Source organism: Rhinatrema bivittatum, chromosome 8 (genome assembly GCF_901001135.1).
Source record: "Rhinatrema bivittatum chromosome 8, aRhiBiv1.1, whole genome shotgun sequence".
NCBI lineage: Eukaryota > Metazoa > Chordata > Amphibia > Gymnophiona > Rhinatrematidae > Rhinatrema > Rhinatrema bivittatum.
This window is the reverse complement of record NC_042622.1, coordinates 159,234,524-159,253,414: the sequence shown is the minus strand read 5'-3', so window position 1 is coordinate 159,253,414 and position 18,891 is coordinate 159,234,524. Positions and strand designations below refer to the sequence as shown.

The window sequence follows — 18,891 nt, the reverse complement described above, 5'->3', positions numbered from 1 at the left end:
TTGGGCATTTAAAAGATTGTGAATGATCCATGCATCGCTATTTCTACCATGCAAGTTTAGTACTAAAACTTAACCTTGCCTTTGCTCAGGCTTTGGTCAACTGAATTCCTTCAAATCTTCACTCCAGAATGGAAGTTGTAGTTCAGGTAAGCCCGGCTCCTTCCCCATTTCTGCTCCTTATGTTCTCTTAGTATTTTACTAGGAAAACTACTTGGCAGTGGTAAAGTATACATACTGTTTTGTAAAGGCTTGAAGTTAAATACAATTGCTGTTATAATTGTTCTGTTTCTTTCACTTTATTATTTTCCAAAGTGTATTTTCCTTGATGTGTACTGATGAGTCATGTGTCATGCACCACTCCAGACCTTCCAGTGCTTAGAACTCTAGAACTTAAAGCCTTGCCCAGCAACCAGCTGCCAAGTGTTTGCTTCAGTTGTCAGTACTTTTCCTTTGATAGCTTGAGGAGTTTCTCCTGTGTAATTAGTTTTTAAGATCATCTGATATCTGTAACATTCTTTTCTCTTTCTTTCAGATTGAAAGCTATTTCTTACTGTCTGAATTCAGTACCTTTACAATCTGTACTCTTCACTGCACTTAGGCATGGTACTCCCCTTTGGGAGTTGATGTTCTCTTCCCAGCTTGTACCGGTTTCTTTCAGTCAGATGTCCCTAGTGCCTTTATTCATGATTTGCTTGTCTGTTGGCAATCTCCAGTATATGAACCCACTTTTGTCAGACCTCTGCAGAAACCTTGCTCTTGGCTGCTGTAAACTCTCTGTGCCAGGACCACAAGCATTTTCATAACTCATGGCCTCGCACTTCCTGGTTGTGCTTATCTCATGATACTTTAAGTTCAGCATAATCTTGAAGTTTTGAAAATGCTTGTGGTATCAACATGGAAATTTTATAGTGGCATAGAATGGGGATTTCCATAGAAAAGTAGCCTATAGCAGAAGAATGTCACTATTTCATTACATGGCAACATCTTTTTCTATCTTTATGCTGCTTTTCTCCCAAAAGAAACCCAAAGCAGAGGATTCTATTGAAGGCAGAGAAGCTGTGTCAGGAGAGACTGAATCATCAGGGTTAGACTGTCATCATATTACTTCTTGGGAGGCCACATTTCTTTGGGCGAAGCATCCAATATTTCCAGTCTTTTACATTCTACCCAAAAGCCATAAATCACTGTCTAATCCTCCAGGATGCCCTTTTGTTTCTGGGATAAGTCCCCTGTTGGAGCCCTTGCCTGTTTGTCAACACATTCTTGCAAACATTTATTTTATTGAGTCACTCCTTTATGCACAATTCAGGATATTTGATTACTATTTCACAGCAGATTGTGGTAGCTGTCTGATCCTATCTTTTTAGTGACCCTAGACATTGCATTGTTGTGTTGTAGCATCCCTCTAGAACAGTGGTTTTCAACCTTTTTTCGGCCGGGACACACCTGACAGATGGTTCTCAAGTGCGTGACACACTGAACATGTGACCATCACGGGACAAAATGTAAATATACATTCTGCATCCTCAGGAACCAGGTCGACCCCCAAAAATGGGTGCAGAGCAGAACTAGGGCATTATCCGTACAGCTCACCATACAAAAAACGATATTCTGGATCTGATGACATCTCAGTAAAAGCAAAACAAACTCTTTATACTGGCAGGCACAATACCCCTCCTTATGAAAAGACAGTAATTTACCACTACAAATATTTAACCAGGCCCTAAACACTAATACACCTCCTAATGGGAAAACAGAGCAAGCCAAGCTTTTATAGATACCCACTTAGAAATAATTGTAAAACTATACTAATAAATGTTACAAAACAGCTGATGAACAGAATAACATCCAACAATTAAAAACTTATAAAAATTAATAAAAATTGTCTAAATATCAAAATATTTCAAAACAGCAGACACATCACATAATACCCAATAATTAAAATGGCAGTCAATCAAGAAAAATAAACTTTAAAAGCTGCCTTTACTTACCCTCTCCAGCAACTCTCCTACTCCTTTCCCTTGCAGACCAATAGCACTCACCAGAAGCAGCAGTGGCTGCTAAAGCTATGTCCTCACAGTCCTCTTCCTTAAGGCCCACAACCAGCCTCTGTCTCATACAGACTAGTAACTTCCCTAACTAGTATCTCTTCCTCACACACACACACACCAGTCACCTCCCTGACCAGTCTCTGTCTCTCACACACACACCAGTCACCTCCCTGACCAGTCTTTGTCTCTCTCACACACACACACACACATACACACACCAGTCACCTCCCTGACCAGTCTCTCTCAATCACACACATGCTCTCTCACTTACATACAATCTCACACATACTCTGTCACTTACAACCACACACACTGCCACTCATGCACCCATTGTACCACACACACAAAAGCTCTCACTCATGCACCCAGGCACCCATTCTAACACACGCGCACACACACACAAAGCTCCCACTCACGCACCCAGACACCCATTCTACCATACACACACACCAGCTCTCACTCACGCACTCATTCTACCACAGGCACACAAGCTCTCACTCACGCACCCATTCCACCACACACACACACAAGCTCTCACTCATGCACCCAGGCACCCATTCTACCACAGGCACACAAGCTCTCACTCATGCACCCAGGCACCCATTCTACCACAGGCACACAAGCTCTCACTCATGCACCCAGGCACCCATTCTACCACAGGCACACAAGCTCTCACTCATGCACCCAGGCACCCATTCTACCATAGGCACACAAGCTCTCACTCACGCACCCATTCCACCACACACACACACACACACACACAAGCTCTCACTCATGCACCCAAGCACCCATTCTACCACAGGCACACAAGCTCACATGGAGCTTCTTCTCATTGTTTGGCCCAATAAGCCTGGCCTCCACTTCTCAGCTGCCTCTGGCTTGACTTCCCGCGTGCACAACGTCTCTCCAGCCACCTCCTGTGGTGCGCAGGGTCTCTCAGCTCTTCAGCTGTCGGCAGCGGCGCACAGCGTCTCTACGTTCTTCGGCCCCGCTGGCGTCAGTGCGCAGGTCTCTTCATTCTTCGGCCCCGCTGGCGTCGGCGCGCAGGTCTCTCCACTCTTCAGCCACTGGCGGCGCGCAGGTCTCTCCACTCTTCAGCCACCGGCGGTGCGCAGGCCTCTTCATTCTTCGGCCCCGCTGGCATCGGCGCGCAGGTCTCTCCACTCTTCAGCCACCGGCGGCGCACAGGTCTCTTCATTCTTCGGCCCCGCTGGCATCGGCGCGCAGGTCTCTCCGCTCTTCAGCCACCGGCGGCGTGCAGGTCTCTCCACTCTTCAGCCACCGGCGGCGCACAGGTCTCTTCATTCTTCGGCCCCGCTGGCATCGGCGCGCAGGTCTCTCCGCTCTTCAGCCACCGGCGGCGCGCAGGTCTCTTCATTCTTCGGCCCCGCTGGCATCGGCGCGCAGGTCTCTCCGCTCTTCAGCCACCGGCGGCGCGCAGGTCTCTTCATTCTTCGGCCCCGCTGGCATCGGCGCGCAGGTCTCTCCGCTCTTCAGCCACCGCCGGCGGCGCGCAGGTCTCTTCATTCTTCGGCCCCGCTGGCTTTGGGGCACACGTCTCTCCGCTCTTCAGCCGCCAGCAGCGGCGCGCAGCATCTCTTCTTTCTTCAGCCCCGCCGGCCTGGCCTCCAGCGGTGGCGCGCAGCGTCTCTCCATTCTTCAGCCCCGCGGCTGGGGAGAAGGGAAGCACAAGCGGGGCAGTGGAACACCAGGAGCCGCGACACACCTGCCGGTGCTTGGCGACACACTGGTGTGTCGCGACACACCGGTTGAGAACCACTGCTCTAGAAGATGCTATGTTAGTTTGGGTAACCTTGGATCATTGCCTTCCTAATTCTGGAGTTCTAACTGATTTTTCTGGTTCAGATCACTCAGATTGCCTTAAAAAAATTAGTTTTGCTTTCAAAACTGTTACTACCAACAAATAGAAGATACTGTGGTGGGTGCAACCACTTGACTGTGTGTATATATATGCACCCAGTCAAACCCAGTGCATATATATACACACAGCCAAACAATGGAAATTCAATTATATATATATATATATATATATATATAAAATTGAATTTCCATGCCCATCCAAATCAGAAAAATATCAACATACCAAAGCCAGATTGGTAAAAATAAACTGGAAAAACAAACCAGATGGGCATGGAAATTCAATTTTATATGTGGTTTGGCCCTAACCAGTGTTTTGCGTAGTTTTTAGATTGCTCTTAGGTTTCATAGAAACATGATAGCAGCAAAAGATCATATGGCCAATCTAGACTGCCCAACCACCCAATTAATTTAGCTTTGTAATTCCCATCATTCTCTTAGAGATCCCCCCTGTATTTAACCCATGCTTTCTTGATTTCTGATACTAATTTTTTCTACCACCTCTACTGGAAGGCCATTGCATATATCCACCACCCTCTCTGTAAAGAAATATTTCCTAAGATTACTTCTAAGTCTACATCCTTTCACCTTGATTTTTTCTACCATCTGCTGCTTTAATATGGGAGCCATCAACCTCGCTGCCTCTGGATTAATATCCCAGTCAGATAGTGTTTTAGACTGTACCTTCTGTGCTGCTCTCATGCCAATTTTATTGTATAGGTGAGATAGGGCTGTCCACCACCTGGCGTTAAAAATTCTTTTAAGCGGGCACTATATGTGAAATGTGATCTCCTTTTTATTCCTCAGCTTTCTGTGTGTGGGTTTTAAAGCTTATTCTTTATCCTCTGGAGGTTTGAATTGAGATAAAGAATGGTTGGCAATTTTTTTTTGTCCAGTTCTTGGTTTTCCTTATTTATAGTTTTTTGGGTCAGTGAGCTGGTGTGATTTTTTATTATGTGATGATGTAACTTTCCCTTTGGTTAAATATTTTCTTGGACATGTTGAAGCCTTTTGGCTTAGTCCTTGGTTATGGGCTGTGATTGAGTGATCTGTATCACGTGATCTCCATTCATAGTGTTTGTATTTTTCGGTTTATAGCCAACAGTTGTGGACAGTAATTGGGTTGGCCTTCTCATGAGATTCCCATTCATAGGTTTTTGGATATCTGCACTGATTGGATAATTCTATTACTTGACATTTTGGCACACATTTTTGGTTTGTCTGTTTGGTTTTTGGCGTCTCTCTTGGAAACGTTTTTATTCTTATGGCTTAAATTATTGATGTAGCAAGCTCCCTTTAGATGACATTTTGATAAATGCGCTTAAAGGGGAATTTTAAAAGCCCAACACACACAGATATTAGGGGATGCATGAATATGTTGGACTGGTGCATGCCGAGTGTATATGTGTACTTGCCACTGTGCATACAAATGAGGCTGGGCGTGAGCATGGTCTAGATGGGGCATGGGCTTTCCGAGATTTAACTATGAAATTTGCATGTAAATTCTTTTGCGCACTGGCGTGTGCTGGGGCCTCCTGCTGCATAACTTTATTTCTGCTATGGATGACGTGTAAGTAGGAGAACAAAAAGCTATAGGCAGATAAGCCGGGTTTTATAGGTCAGGGCTAATGGGGAAGGGAGGCTATTAAACTAAGTGTGTTTGGAAGCCCTATCCCTTAACTGGGAAAACAGCCAATGGAGTCAGGTCACATGACTTTCAAAATTCCCCCATTTATGTGATAGAAGTGGCATTTGCACACACAGGCATGCATCCATTTAAAACTGTGCGCACAACTGCATGCGGTCAGGCTATTTTATAACATGCGCGTATGTTATAAAATGGCTACGTTCCTGGGTGCCCACACATTGAAAGTTACCGTCTTGGCATTCCTGTGAGTGTCTGTATCTTCCCCAGCTTGGTCCCTCCCATGGAAACTTTCGAGGGATTCAGTTTACAGATCACTAAGATGGGAGTGAAAGTTTGTATATGCCTTTATGTTTGACTTCTGAAAAATTTGAATCAATGAACCTCGAACCTTTGGTTTTACTATATTGGAACACCATTCTTCCATAAAATAAATATTAAAGAAATTAAATAAATGAAGAAGCTCTTTGCTTGTTACTTCTTGAGACATTTATAGTTATTCCTCATGTTTGTTTTGGTTTAAATTATTGATGATCATGTGTGTGGCTTACTGTTATAGCTGTGTTCAGTTTTTGTTGAGATGTTATGTTGAATGCTGATATACTGTGCTGTATGTGGCTTTTTTTCTATGTTCTGTTACTGAAGTTTTGTCTTTCTGATTGTTTTAGATTGTGTTGTCCCTCCCAATGCAGCCTACTTGCTAAACATGGAATGTATTGGGGGACTTGACTGCTACCCCTGATTTCATTGTTTTTAAACATTAGTTTGAAGACTCCATTAAAAAGTTTGGATTTGTTGAAGTTTTCCTTTGACCCTGAACAATCCTTTAAGAATAGATTTATAAGTTTGTCACACACCCATTTGCTTTTTTTTTTGTGTACGCTGATGTATTTTCTCCATCTTTTTGTTTGGTTTTAACATCTGTATATGCCATATATCCAGATTCTGATTTTTAAATTACTTCTAGTAAAGATATCTTTCTGATTACAAATTATAAACAAGAGTTGTACCTTTTGTGGTTTATTTGTGAGTCCTGTAAATTAAGCTCTTACATCTGTATAATAGTGTAATCTTGCTTGCAGCATAACACCACCAACATGATCAAGTGGGAGCGTTCCATGTGAGCTTTAAAACTTTCAGCTAATTCTCAAGTGCTTAGATCTGCTACCAGTCTGTCCCTTGATTCTCTTGAGCGTAATTTGTTAAAATCATGGAGACGTATGCAAAAAGGACATTTTTCCCTATTTTATACCTCTGGAAAGAATCTTAATTTCCATCATTTTTTTTTCTTAGGTTTAGTTTTGGTAGCCAGCTGTCTTGAGACTTTTCAGCACTTTTCTATAGGCATCCTCTGAACTTGCTAATTCTTAATGTGAATCCTATTTTACTTGTCCTTAGAGAAATGCTTATTACCTGCATTTAACTGTTTACTGCATGCATATTTTCACAGACTTTCATAACCCACCCACCTCCCTAAGAGTTTTGCCCATTATTCTCTTAGATTTCCACTCATTTACATAAAAAAGAAACACAGTTGGATCAAAGCGATGGATGTTCATAAAGCAGGTTTGGAGTATTAAAACTTTAAGCTTAGGAAACTCCTTGAGGGGTGACAAGAGATAATTGATAGGATTGATCAATATAAATCAATTAAAATGCTACATTTTAAGAACAATTTTAGATAATTAACTTTCAAAGCAGCATTATTTGCCTTCACTTGGTCTAGTCTTCATCCTCAGTTTCCCATTTCTCTTTCACATATGCTCTCTTGCTTTCTGTGCTGTTAATTTCTATCTGAGATATTTATTTTTGGAGCAACTCTTGGAGGAAAAGTCCATAAACTGTTATTAACTAGCATTGGCAACATGGGATCTATATACTGTTTGGGATTCTGCCAGGCCCTTGTGACTTGGATTGGCCACTATTGGAAACAGAATACTGGAGTTGATGGACCTTCGTTCTGACCCACTATGGCATGTCTTATGTTTATATGTAATATCCCACAGTCAGTGAAGAAACTGAAGCTGAAAAGAGGCTGGATATTTCAGCAGGACAACATTCTGTAACATACCTCAAACATAAAGTACTTCCAGGATAGAAAGATGAAGGTCTTCACAAGTCCTCAGAGAAACATGGAGTATATGCAAGGAGATCAAAGAGTATTTCAAACTATAAGACTTACGCAAGGAAGAGAGGGAACAAATTCCAAAAGCAAGAATAGAAGGACACTTATGCCTGGATTTTCTAAGGTCGCAGACCTTAGAAAATCCAGCGGTAATGGGGGGCGAAGCGGGGGCCGGGCCTGCGAAAGCTGGCAGCCATCACGCCACTGTGGTGTGCTGGCTGCTGGCTTTCGTGCCAAATAACTACACCATAAAAGGTGTAGTTATTCGGCGGGAAACTGGCGGCAATAAGGGTTCTTACCTTTTGCTGCCAGCGATGTGTCCGCAGCGTTGGCCCTGCTGCCGCCCCAACTCCGCCCCCATTTAGTGATTGCACACAAAAAGGGACTTTTCGCGTGTGATCGCTTTTGAAAATGACCCCCTTAGCTGGCTACAGGAAATGTATGGAAGCTGTTATTTCTGCCATAGAAGATACTGACTGAGAGCGTGCGTGCACTTTTGCATGTGCCAAATTTACTGCTTTCTTAAATTGAATCTGGAAAACAAAAATGCAAATATTAATTATGCATTAAAGTTTATATAATGATGTCATGTTTAACTTTGTGCATACTAATTCCCCAACGGAACTAATTTGAAAACTCCACCTAATTTACGTTCTAAAACAATATTAATTCTGTGGATTGATTTCACTTGTATGACAAAATGAAAATTATAACTGGGAATCTTTCAACAGTTACAAGGCTCTTATAAAATCCACCATTGCTTAACTTTTAATCATAGTCTTATTTTTTAGTGATGAACTTAGTGTCTAAACAAAATATCAAATGTGAAAACTTATCGTATACCCCAGATTCCTTTTAAATCAACAGTCTTTTATTATCCCAAAACTTTGTTTCAAATGCAGCAGTTTTATAATGAAAAATACTTACCTTCAAGATAATCAAAAATATCCGCTATTGTAATGATATTTGAATATTCATCAAATTCCCAACACAGTGTGTTTCGGCAACATAATGCTTCTATCTCGGGACGTGGATAGAGTTGTTTTGTTTTTTTTTTTCAGAGAAATAGTCTTTCTTCATTTGAAGAATACTGCCATCTTTATGCTGCATCTTTAAGTGTGATTATTATTGCTGTTTGTTAGATTTTGCTGCATGTTTAAGATTTGATCAGTGTCTTAAATTGTTATATTGTTCCCTGCCCCAAACTTTGGAGGGGTAGATAAGAAATATTTGAAATAAATAAATAAAATATCACTTAATTGACCTGATGAAATATTCATGCAATTGATATTTGGAAAGTTGAAATTCTTCTTATTGTTTCCACTTTTAGTTCTTTGTCTAACCTCCTTTATTGTTAGATAGATTGTACTATATCCCCTCTATGTTCTCTCCTAGCATGCATGGAATTTTTATCAATAGATTCCAAAGTACAGAATTTGTTATATCCTACTTGATTCTGTACCATCTTTAATATATAGTGCCTCCCCATTACCAGTTTGATCTGTTTTGTCATTTTGATATGTTGTGTATCCTGATATTGTAAGCTGAGGACCAGCCTACTGGTCCTAGAAATAATGAGGAAACAATAACGGAACCATGCAAGGTTTATTATGAAAAGTTGTCACATTCATTGCTCATCCTGTATAGCTGGTCAGATTACCCTAAACAGAAATATCTCACGCCCTGGAAGTCTATCAACAATAGTTTTGACAGGGAATTCTTCAGGCAGGTGAAAACCCTAGGAATCTTTTCCATTGTTTAAAAGAAGTCTCTTGGAAGTGGCTGCACCCTGAAAGGAAGAAAAGGGTGGAGGTAGCCAAAACGGTTTTACTGAAACAATTCCGGGAAAGCCTAGAATGGCTGATGCAACAGTGCATCTGCCGACACCTAAACCCTACACTGGAGAATGCTCTAGAAATGCGGATGACTATTAACAGGCTGAGACCATGCAGGAAGCACCAAGGTTCCTGAAGATGCCACCCGACCCAAGGCGAGTTCAACAGAGTTCTAAGAATTCGAGGCCCTGAAAACCCATAGTGCAGATTAACTGGACTTTACACCACAAGCAAAACCCTCTGCCAGATCACCAGGATTCCACTGTGGAGAAAGGGGCCATTGTGCCGGAGACTATCTACGAAGGGGAGAGAAGCCGATGAGTGTTCATGCTGTGACCCCACACTTTTATAACTTCTTGCATATCTCTAGCCAGGGAGTTTCTATTATTGTGATCTCACTTGAGTTAGATGGCATTCCAACCCAAGCCTTAGTGAACTCTGGGAGTGTGAAAATGCTTGTTTGGAGAGACTTGATGAAGTGAGTCCAAATTGACTATGACAAGGTAGTGACCCTAGTATACATTCATGGGGACTATCAACAATATCCAATAAGCCAGGTACAACTGAAGACCCCGGCCAGGCAAGATATGATTGAGTTGGGGGGTATTCCCTTGCCTACCCTACCCCTGTGATCATTGGATGGGACTGTCCAAAGTTTGTGTCTCTGGAACTAGCTTACAACAGGCTCATCCAGCTACAACCAGGAAGAATTGGAGTTTCCAGAACTCTGCATGAAATGACCCTGATCTTTTTCATAAATACTGTCTCCTAAGCCCCGGAGACACCAACAGGACAAATAAACCTACTTGCTAATCTAGAGGCAGCCAGGGAGGAGGGTTCGGAGTCAGAAGGAAAACTACCCACTGAGAATGTCCTTCCTGGCTCTTTGGAGTGGGAACCCTGGGGTGATCTGGGAAACTTTAGGCAGGCTCAGAGGGAGGATGAATCCTTTAAGTGGTCCCAAGAGCATATACAATGGTTGGATGGAGTGCAGCTTTAAGACCCAGTTCCTCCCTGTTTTGTGATGAAAAAGGATTTCCTTTACAGAGTCCCAAAGAGAAGTGTGGAAGGGGACGTGATAGAACAACTCCTTGTTCCCAAACCCTATCGTCAGCAGGTTATGCAGTTAGGACACAGTCAGCCACCTTCTAGGGGGTCACGTGGGAGAAGAAAAGACTCTGGAAAAATCCTGGCATAATTCAGTTGGCTGTGCCTTCATAAACAGGTCCAGTTTTATTGCTGTCCTGCCAACTTACAAAGCGTGCTGGAGCATGGGCGGCACCTCTCATACCAATGTATATATTTGAGACTCCTTTTGAAAGAGTGGGCATGGATCTTGTGGGGCCACTAGAGTGATAAGTACATTCTCGTCATATTAGACTATGCCACCAGATATCCAGAAGCAGTGCTGCTATAGACTATGAAGACCCAGCAGTGCACCCTAATAGAGGTTCTTTCACAACTTGGGCTGCCCAAGGAGATCCTGACGGGTCAGGAGAGCCCCTTTTATCTCCAAGGTCATGAAACAAATCTGCATCTTGCTCAAGAAAAAAAACTCTGGATGTTAGGTCTGCAGACTGATGGCCTGGTCGAGTGCTTCAGTCAGTTGAAGCACTCGACCAGGAGTTGAGGAAATTTTTGGAGGAAGACGGTAAGAACTGACACATTAATTCCATATGTGCTGCTCACAGTCAGCAAAGTACCATGGAGCTCAAGAGAGTTTTCCCTATTTGAGTTACTGTATGGAAAGAGACCGAGAGGAATCTTGGACCTGGCAAGTTGAAGTAAACCCCAGGCAGAATCTAGTGGATTATATGCTCTGAGTACAAAGTCGCCTAAAAAGGCTGAGTAGGCAGCCACCTATGTTTAGAAAAGGCTCAGAGTTCCCAGACTCAGGCTTACAATCATCCCATGATCTAGAGAATATTCCATCCCGGAAACAGTGTTCTTGACCTCCTCCCATCATTAGAAAGCAATCTGTTAGTCTATTAGCAAAGACCCTATGAAATTCTGGAGAAAACTGGGCCCATAGATTAAAAAGTCGGTCAGCTAGATAAACATAAAAAAACTGAAATCTACCAATTATACTACTTGAAGAAATGAGTAGTATAGAAAGGATAGTTTGGCTCAGAGATCGGACCTGAAGTGGACCAAACCCAAGTTCCTTTTGGAGAGCAGCTATCCAGTGTAGAGGCAGCTGACTTAAGGCAGCTGGTAGACTAAAACAAGATCATCTGCCTGGGCTATTAGTATTTCCAAGTTCAGGCGAAGGAAGACTTCTCTGCTTCTCTCTGAAGTGGGGGAGGGAAGAGTTGCTGGGCCAGCAGACTAGAAAACATGATATCTTGCTGGTGGAGGATTGCAATACATATGTATGTGCTTAGCAACACACTGGTGCGTCACAGCCTACCAGGTGAGACACACTGGTCTAATGGAATGTTGTATTTTGCCTCACAAGGTGTCAGTGTTTTGTACTTTGAGCAGGACAGCAGTCAATCAATGTTGGGAGAATAAAGATTACAGAGATGAGAAAAGATCCTTTGTAATGTTTTGAATCATGCTGACCTTCCATGCAGCAGATCAGATGCTTTGTACCTTGCTGACCAGTTTTAGTTGCTGTGTTTTCAACATTAAGAAGGCGTTTTATGTACGTGTCTAGTTGTTGCCTTCCCCTCTCCCTTTCAATGGAGGCTGGCCATGTAAGCAGCTCAGAATATATGTAACAGTCTCCCAACTTGTCATTATCCCGTGGCCCCCACTTTCTCTTCTCTTTCCTCACCTGTGGGTTTAAATGAGGAAGAAGCTATCCCAGTCAATCCTGCCTGGTGTCAACTGACCTGAGACCAGTGCCATTTTATTATATGGCAGAATCTGCCATATAATGATGCCAGACTCAGGTTGGCTGCCACCATCTTGAAAAATAGCAGCAGTGGGGGGAGGAGGGACAATTTTTACACAGGTTAACACCGAGGGCAGAAGGAGGAGCTTTGGCCTAGCATCTACCCTATTGAAAATTTACCTCAGTTTTTAACATTTCTGGATGGGGATAAAGTGCAAGAAAGCAGCAGTTACAACCCCAAGCAACTTGCAGGGCAGATTGGATGGACCAGTTGGTATTTGCCATAATTTACCATGTTCTATATGTTAATGTAATAACGGTGAGGTAATTTTCAATAGGGTCAGAATTGAAAAACATTATAAAATACATGCACAAGCATGGTTTTCTCTTCCTTGTTCTTTCAAAGAATGTTCACAGCTATTACAGGGAACACTTTGTTAAGTTTTAAGACCCATGTCAGTGAAATCATGCACAGAATTTGAAATACTAATCAGATACAAGATTTCTGCCCCAGCATTTCAGGCCAGCCTCATGTGATTTGTAATAGAATATCCAAACAGCAGAATAACTTGCTGTACACTCCTTATGTACAGCTCTTCAGATGTCCACTATACAGATTTCCAAAAAATGGTAACAAGCTGTTCATATTTTCAGAAAGCATCCATACAGCATACTATTACAACAGTGCAAGAAGTTTAGGGGGCGTGGGGCATTTGTATCACATGTTTTGAAACTCAGCTCATCTTCATTACATGCAGTCTTTTATCTCTGACAGTGCGAATGTTGAGCTTTGAAATGCATATGACGTAAGTTTTGAGTGGTCGCTAAAACTAGCAATTTGTGGTCATGCTATAAATGTTAGAAATTGGCTGTTTTCAGTTGTAAATTTTGCAAAATATGTTTATTCATGGGTTGCCATAGATTGCCAGTAGTTTTAGAGGACTGGCACTGCATATTTCCTCTGGTTCTTTTATGTTGCTTTAGTAGCATGTTGTGTGTAATGAGAGCGCTTTCTGGATAAATAAACAGCTACTACTGTTTGCCTGCCTCCAATAGTTATTTGAGCGGCTGAGTGAGAAATGATCCACAGTTTCTCACGTTGTAATTATTTTTGTATTTTCATAAAAATTTTGCCACTTACAAGCACTATATCTTGGATTGCCCCACATATGGTAGAATTGGTACATTGTATATGAATAATAAAATATATTAAATCTACCAGTGAAAATCTTCTAAGGAAAAGGAAGACATATTTTGACAGAAGTTAATTTGTATTTCTGTTCTTTTTCCCTCTTTATATTCTATATTAGTTTTTAGTGTGGAGGGGGCCCCAGAGAATCGGTCAGGTAAGCAGAAAAGTATTTGTCTGGTTTGTTTAAACAGTATAGGTCTGAGCTATGAAGTAATAAATAATTATAACCCAAACTCACTGCGGCTCATTTTTAATTCATCTCAGTGTTTCACCCTTTGTTCATTTTTTTTTTTTTTTTAAAGAAACATTTCAGACTACTGCAGCTCATCTTAAGGGACTGGTGTACAGGCTGATGCTATGACTGTTAACGGCTGCCTATAGTTTGGCAGTGGGTAGTAATCGATTGCTTGATTATTCATATTTATAAAGCCAGCCCTCCAACAAGGGCACTGGACAAATTTTATAATATACAACAAAAATATAATGAAAACTTTCAACAGCCTATAAAAAGTCACCAATAGGAATTATGCACCCAAATTTTGGTAAGGAGCAATGCTTCCTTTGATTTTTCCCTTGCTCCCTCATCCTCTATTTCATTTTTACCTTTTTCCCTTCCTGTCTTTCTCTTAACTTTCTCTTCTCTGCTCTCTCTGCCTCAATCCTGTATTTTTATAAATAGCATAAGCCACTTAAGAATCACTTTGGGTTTATACTGTGTACATCTGTGGGCATACAGCTTGTTTGGAATTCATACACTGAGTTGAAGTGGCGTGGTTATAGCACCCAACTATGAGACAGGAAAATAAGTTTTGCCATACTAAGTCAGACGAAAGGTCCAGCAATCCCAGCATTCTGTTTCCACCAGTGGCTAAGCCAGAATGACGACAGTGTATTTTTTAATTTTGTTTGGTCTAGTAGTTCTTCCTTTCTCCTTTTTACTTCTAGCTCATTCAGAACTAGTGCTGAGATCCTGATGCATTGAACTTTCATTCACAACTATTTAGGATTTTCCTTCAGTTTTTAATAGACCTCCCCACCCCCGCCTTTACTATTCAAAGGCTGGCCAATTGCAGCAACAGTCTTGAGAATGGGAGTACTGTATCATAGGCTCTAAATTCAGCAGTAAAATAAAATTCCACTACTTGTATGTTTCTAAAGGAACTATACAAACCACAGTTATTTGAGAAGGTGATGTTGGACCATCATACTAGGATGTGAATAGCTATTGTTGCAATGACTAGAAATTATTGTCCATTATAATCATAGGTCCACATAAATAGTGCACAAAAATTCAACACCACAAAATAATTTAGTCTAATTTATCTTCTAAAATTTTCTTCTCCAAATAGAGCTTCCTTATTGTGTCTACCACTCAACAACCCAACACTTTACCGTGTTTTAAGAAATATTTCTCTGCCTCAGGGGATACAAATATCTTTACTGCCCTGCATAATCTGCACAAGGATGAAGGGAACAAAATTACAGTTCGCTATTTTGATTCAACAAAGAGCCAATCATAGTATAACATGAAACTGGCTATGATAAGTGGAATGATGTGATGTTGGAGAAATAAGTTTGTATCACTTCATGCTATGTCTTTCAATTTCTTCATTAAGTCCATAAGGCTGTAAACGATGTAGAATAAAAACTGTTTTCTGCTATTAAGCAAAGCCTCACAATCACCTCCTTACCACATTTCAGGAATTTATTAAACAATGGTCCATTTTAGTTGTTCAAATGTATGCAGGAATTTGTTCAACAGTCCACTTTAGTTGGTCAGATGTATGCTGAAATGTTAAGCAGTGATTTATTATCAGAGCTTTTCATTCTAATATTTAAACAACTTTTATGCTCAATAAGCCTAACCCATATGGTTCTTTTTGTACAACTCTCATAAATAAAGTGCACTGTATTAAACAGATTACATAATCATTTGTACAGCCAGTGGAGTATCACCTTGTACCCAGGAGTGAGATGAACCCATAAAATGCTTTCAGTAGTTTTTTTTTTTTTTTTCCAAAATAAGAAGTGGAGAGCATTAGCCTCACAAAATAATGACAGAATGAGGTGTATAAAATGTAGAAAAGGTTATAAACCACACATTGGAAATCAAAATGCTTATATGGTCTTTATTCAGAGTAAAGCAGCCCAAACAAGAAATACTGATTCAACGAAATAAGTTCCCTGACATGACTGTGTTTTGTACATTGAATCTTTGACTTATAGTTCTCTCTGCAGTTTTGTCCCATCCAATGCAGCTTTACTGCAAAATATAGTCATGTCAGGGAACTTATTTCGTTGAATCAGTATAGTATTTCTTGTTTCGACTGCTTTACTTTGAATAAAGACCATATAAGCATTTTGATTTCCAATGTGTGGCTTATAACTTTAAATTCAATAGATTGTTGATATAATCCAAGTGAGAGATGTCTTGCATCAGACTAAATAGTCTTGGGCAACGATGGTAATCTGACCTCATGATCTCTAATGTTTTGAATTTTGAATTAGATATTAGAGGTTTATCTGCATGTATGTGCCAGTGTTATCTAACAGAAGTTGCAGTTGCTTGTGATTTGATAGGCTTCCTCAATACACATACAGTTCTGTGGTTGTGAGTTGAAGACATACTACAAAAGATCCTCCTGCTGTGAAAAGCAGGTCCTTTGATATGCTGTTCCTATTGCTGAAGATGGATAGCTAAAAATAAACATCTTAAACCTTATAGCCATGTCTTGAGATTGAATTTTAAAATCCTGTAAATCTCAACATAGCTTTTGTAATCTAAAGAACTGACCTATTGGTAAACCTTCTTGAAAAGGTCTCAAATGATGGCTCTGGGAAATGAGCATGTTGTTGCATTCCACAGGTTTCTTATATAATGAAAGTTGAATGTTTGACCCATCCTTAATCATTAAATCCAAAATAGGAAGCTTATGTGAATAATATTGGATAGTAAATTTAAAATTATGAACCAAGGTCTTCATCCAGTTATGGAATTCTGTTACATTTTTATATGGACATCTACTAGATATTTATCAATATATCTGTACCGCATAGCAATATGAGAAAAGCAAGAGGAATGATAAATACATCCTCAAAACTTACAACATAGAGATTAACATTGTTGGGTGACATGGGAAATACATGAATATGTTGGTAAAAATTACGTTCAAATGAAACATTGTTAGTAAGAACAAGTTGTTCTAATCTGGAAATACATTTTCCAAGACTATGCTGTGGCTATGAAAGAGTTTGCCAAATAGAATCCAATACCTTAATTGCCTCCTGAGGAGGAATATTTGTATAAAGAGACTATATCCATGGTGATAAAAAAAAAAAAAAAAAAATTTTCTTATCATATGAGAAGTATCCTGAACATAGGAAGTTGTGGTGGCAACACATACATTGTATAAACAAATCAACTAGGATGAACAAAGGTTCTAAAACTAAACCATTCACACGGGGGAGTATCATAGATTTATGGGCCTTAGGCATACCTTATGTGACAGGTGTTCTAGGATGTTTACCAACAAAAAATTGATTCCATTGTCCATCAAAAAACCTTGCGCATCAGAGATAATCCCCTTAACAGTAATTTGCAATTGACTGATGGGGATCACAGTTTAGCATGTTAACTGCTGTTGCATCTCTGAAATATAAGATTGCTGCATAGTCACTATGCCTCTCTTTTTATTGGCTAGCTATTTTTGTTTCTACTTCTGTTGGGTTTATTTTTTATTGTTGGTATAGTCTCTAAATTCAGCAACTAGGTGACACCCATAGTTAACAGGTTCTTACCTGAGTCTGGCACAGTCTGCTGACAGTTTCTTGGAATACAGATGCCCCAGAAAGCTATTGCAGTAAAGCTTACTTCATTTAATGTACCAATGTCTCTATTACACTTTCAACTTTGGCAGCAGGGTATTCTTAGTAAGGCGCTTGAGTAATCCACAATAGCCAGCACAACTCTCCCAGTGCTGCACATAAATAATTTTCTTCCACAGTACCTTAGTGCAGGTTCCAATCCCTGAATCAAAGGCTGCAGGTTGGTCTGCTTCCCAAGGAACTTCTGGTTGATGTCTCCCTCCTTCTGCATTCTCCTTTCCTTCTCTTTCTTTTAACCCCAAGGCTAACAGCCTCAGTCAAATATAATTCGCCTCAACTATGTCCTGCGTTTATTGACACAAGTGGTCTGGGCTACTGCTTTTATGCTGATTGATTCTCTGTAAAAGGTTCCCAGACTACTTCTCCTAGCAGTCTTTTCTTCCCGGTGTGTCTAGTTTTTGAGTCCCCTGGCTAACTCTTTAAGCTTTCTTTCTCCTTTTAAACCAGTGTTCCCTATGAACCTCTCATCAGAGTGTTATGGTTTTGAGGTGTTTGGATTCTTAAGTGCTGCAGTGATAGCCACTCCCATGGGGAGGAGCCACGCAGGGAACTGCAGTACCAGGCTAGACTCAGATGCACAGACACAGAGAGAATCTTTATTGTACAGCTTGTAGAGTTCACCAAAGTGGCAGTAGTGAGTAGATTCCTGCAGCAGCAGTCTTGGGTCCTCGGCTGAGGAGACCCATCCCACAATGGTGGTGTAGGAAGCTCCGATGCAGGTTTCCAATGAGGAGCTGTAGGTGAGACAGACTGGTAGATGTTAGATTACTCACACTCTTGTAGCTGTAATGGTGGAGTTCCCAGCTGGTAGAAGTAATGGTAACAGGCACCAAGGTAAACAACTCAGGCCCTCGAGGAGCAAGTACCTGGAAAGAAGCATAGGGCCCCCGAGGAGCGGGTACCCAAGTTAGTAGAACCCCGGTGGGTAGAGAGAGCTTCCAGCAGCAGCAAGAAGCGGCAGAGCAACTTAGACTGGACAAATCCAATCCTTGCTAACTCAGTCAGTCAGCAAATGGGCAGGCTAAATACCCGGATGGTGTGACGTCACTCGAGGGGGACGCCCCTGAGGTTCGTGCCAACACTGGCATAAAGTCGTGGGTGGCCCGCGCACCCTAGGAGGCCCTCAGGTGAATCATGGCGGAATGACTTGCCATAGCCGTTCCGGGAATGCCGGGGAATGCGGCAAGCAGACGCGGCGGTCGTCATTTTCCCGAGGCTGGTGGAGAAAGCGAATATTGAGGTGAGGCATGTGGGACGAAGCCGCCTGAGTCCGGACGCAACACAGAGCTTCCTCTTTCTGCTAGCAATACTAACTATCATGTCTTTTCTTCTGGCTTTCTCATGTGTCAAGCTCCTGCTTCATCACATACTTCCTTCTCCCCTCCCCCCCCCCCCCTTCAAAATTATGATCTCTGGAACTGTACTCCTGCATAAGTCTCAC

At 41.4% G+C, this 18,891-nt stretch overlaps 1 protein-coding gene across 16 annotated transcripts in view; it reads left to right on the top strand.

Moving 5' to 3' along the window:
- ZNF618 (zinc finger protein 618) overlaps positions 1 to 18,891 on the top strand; it is a 638,793-nt gene that overhangs the window by 354,335 nt on the left and 265,567 nt on the right. For 10 of the 16 annotated variants that reach the window (XM_029611901.1, XM_029611889.1, XM_029611890.1 and 7 more), the window contains 2 exons: positions 90 to 146; positions 13,684 to 13,719. The exons of 2 other annotated variants lie outside the window; for them this stretch is intronic. In XM_029611901.1, coding sequence (XP_029467761.1) covers positions 90 to 146; positions 13,684 to 13,719 — 93 coding nt within the window. The remainder of the gene's footprint in view (positions 1 to 89; positions 147 to 13,683; positions 13,720 to 18,891) is intronic. 4 more of the 16 variants (XM_029611898.1, XM_029611893.1, XM_029611903.1 and 1 more) reach the window with 2 other exon arrangements.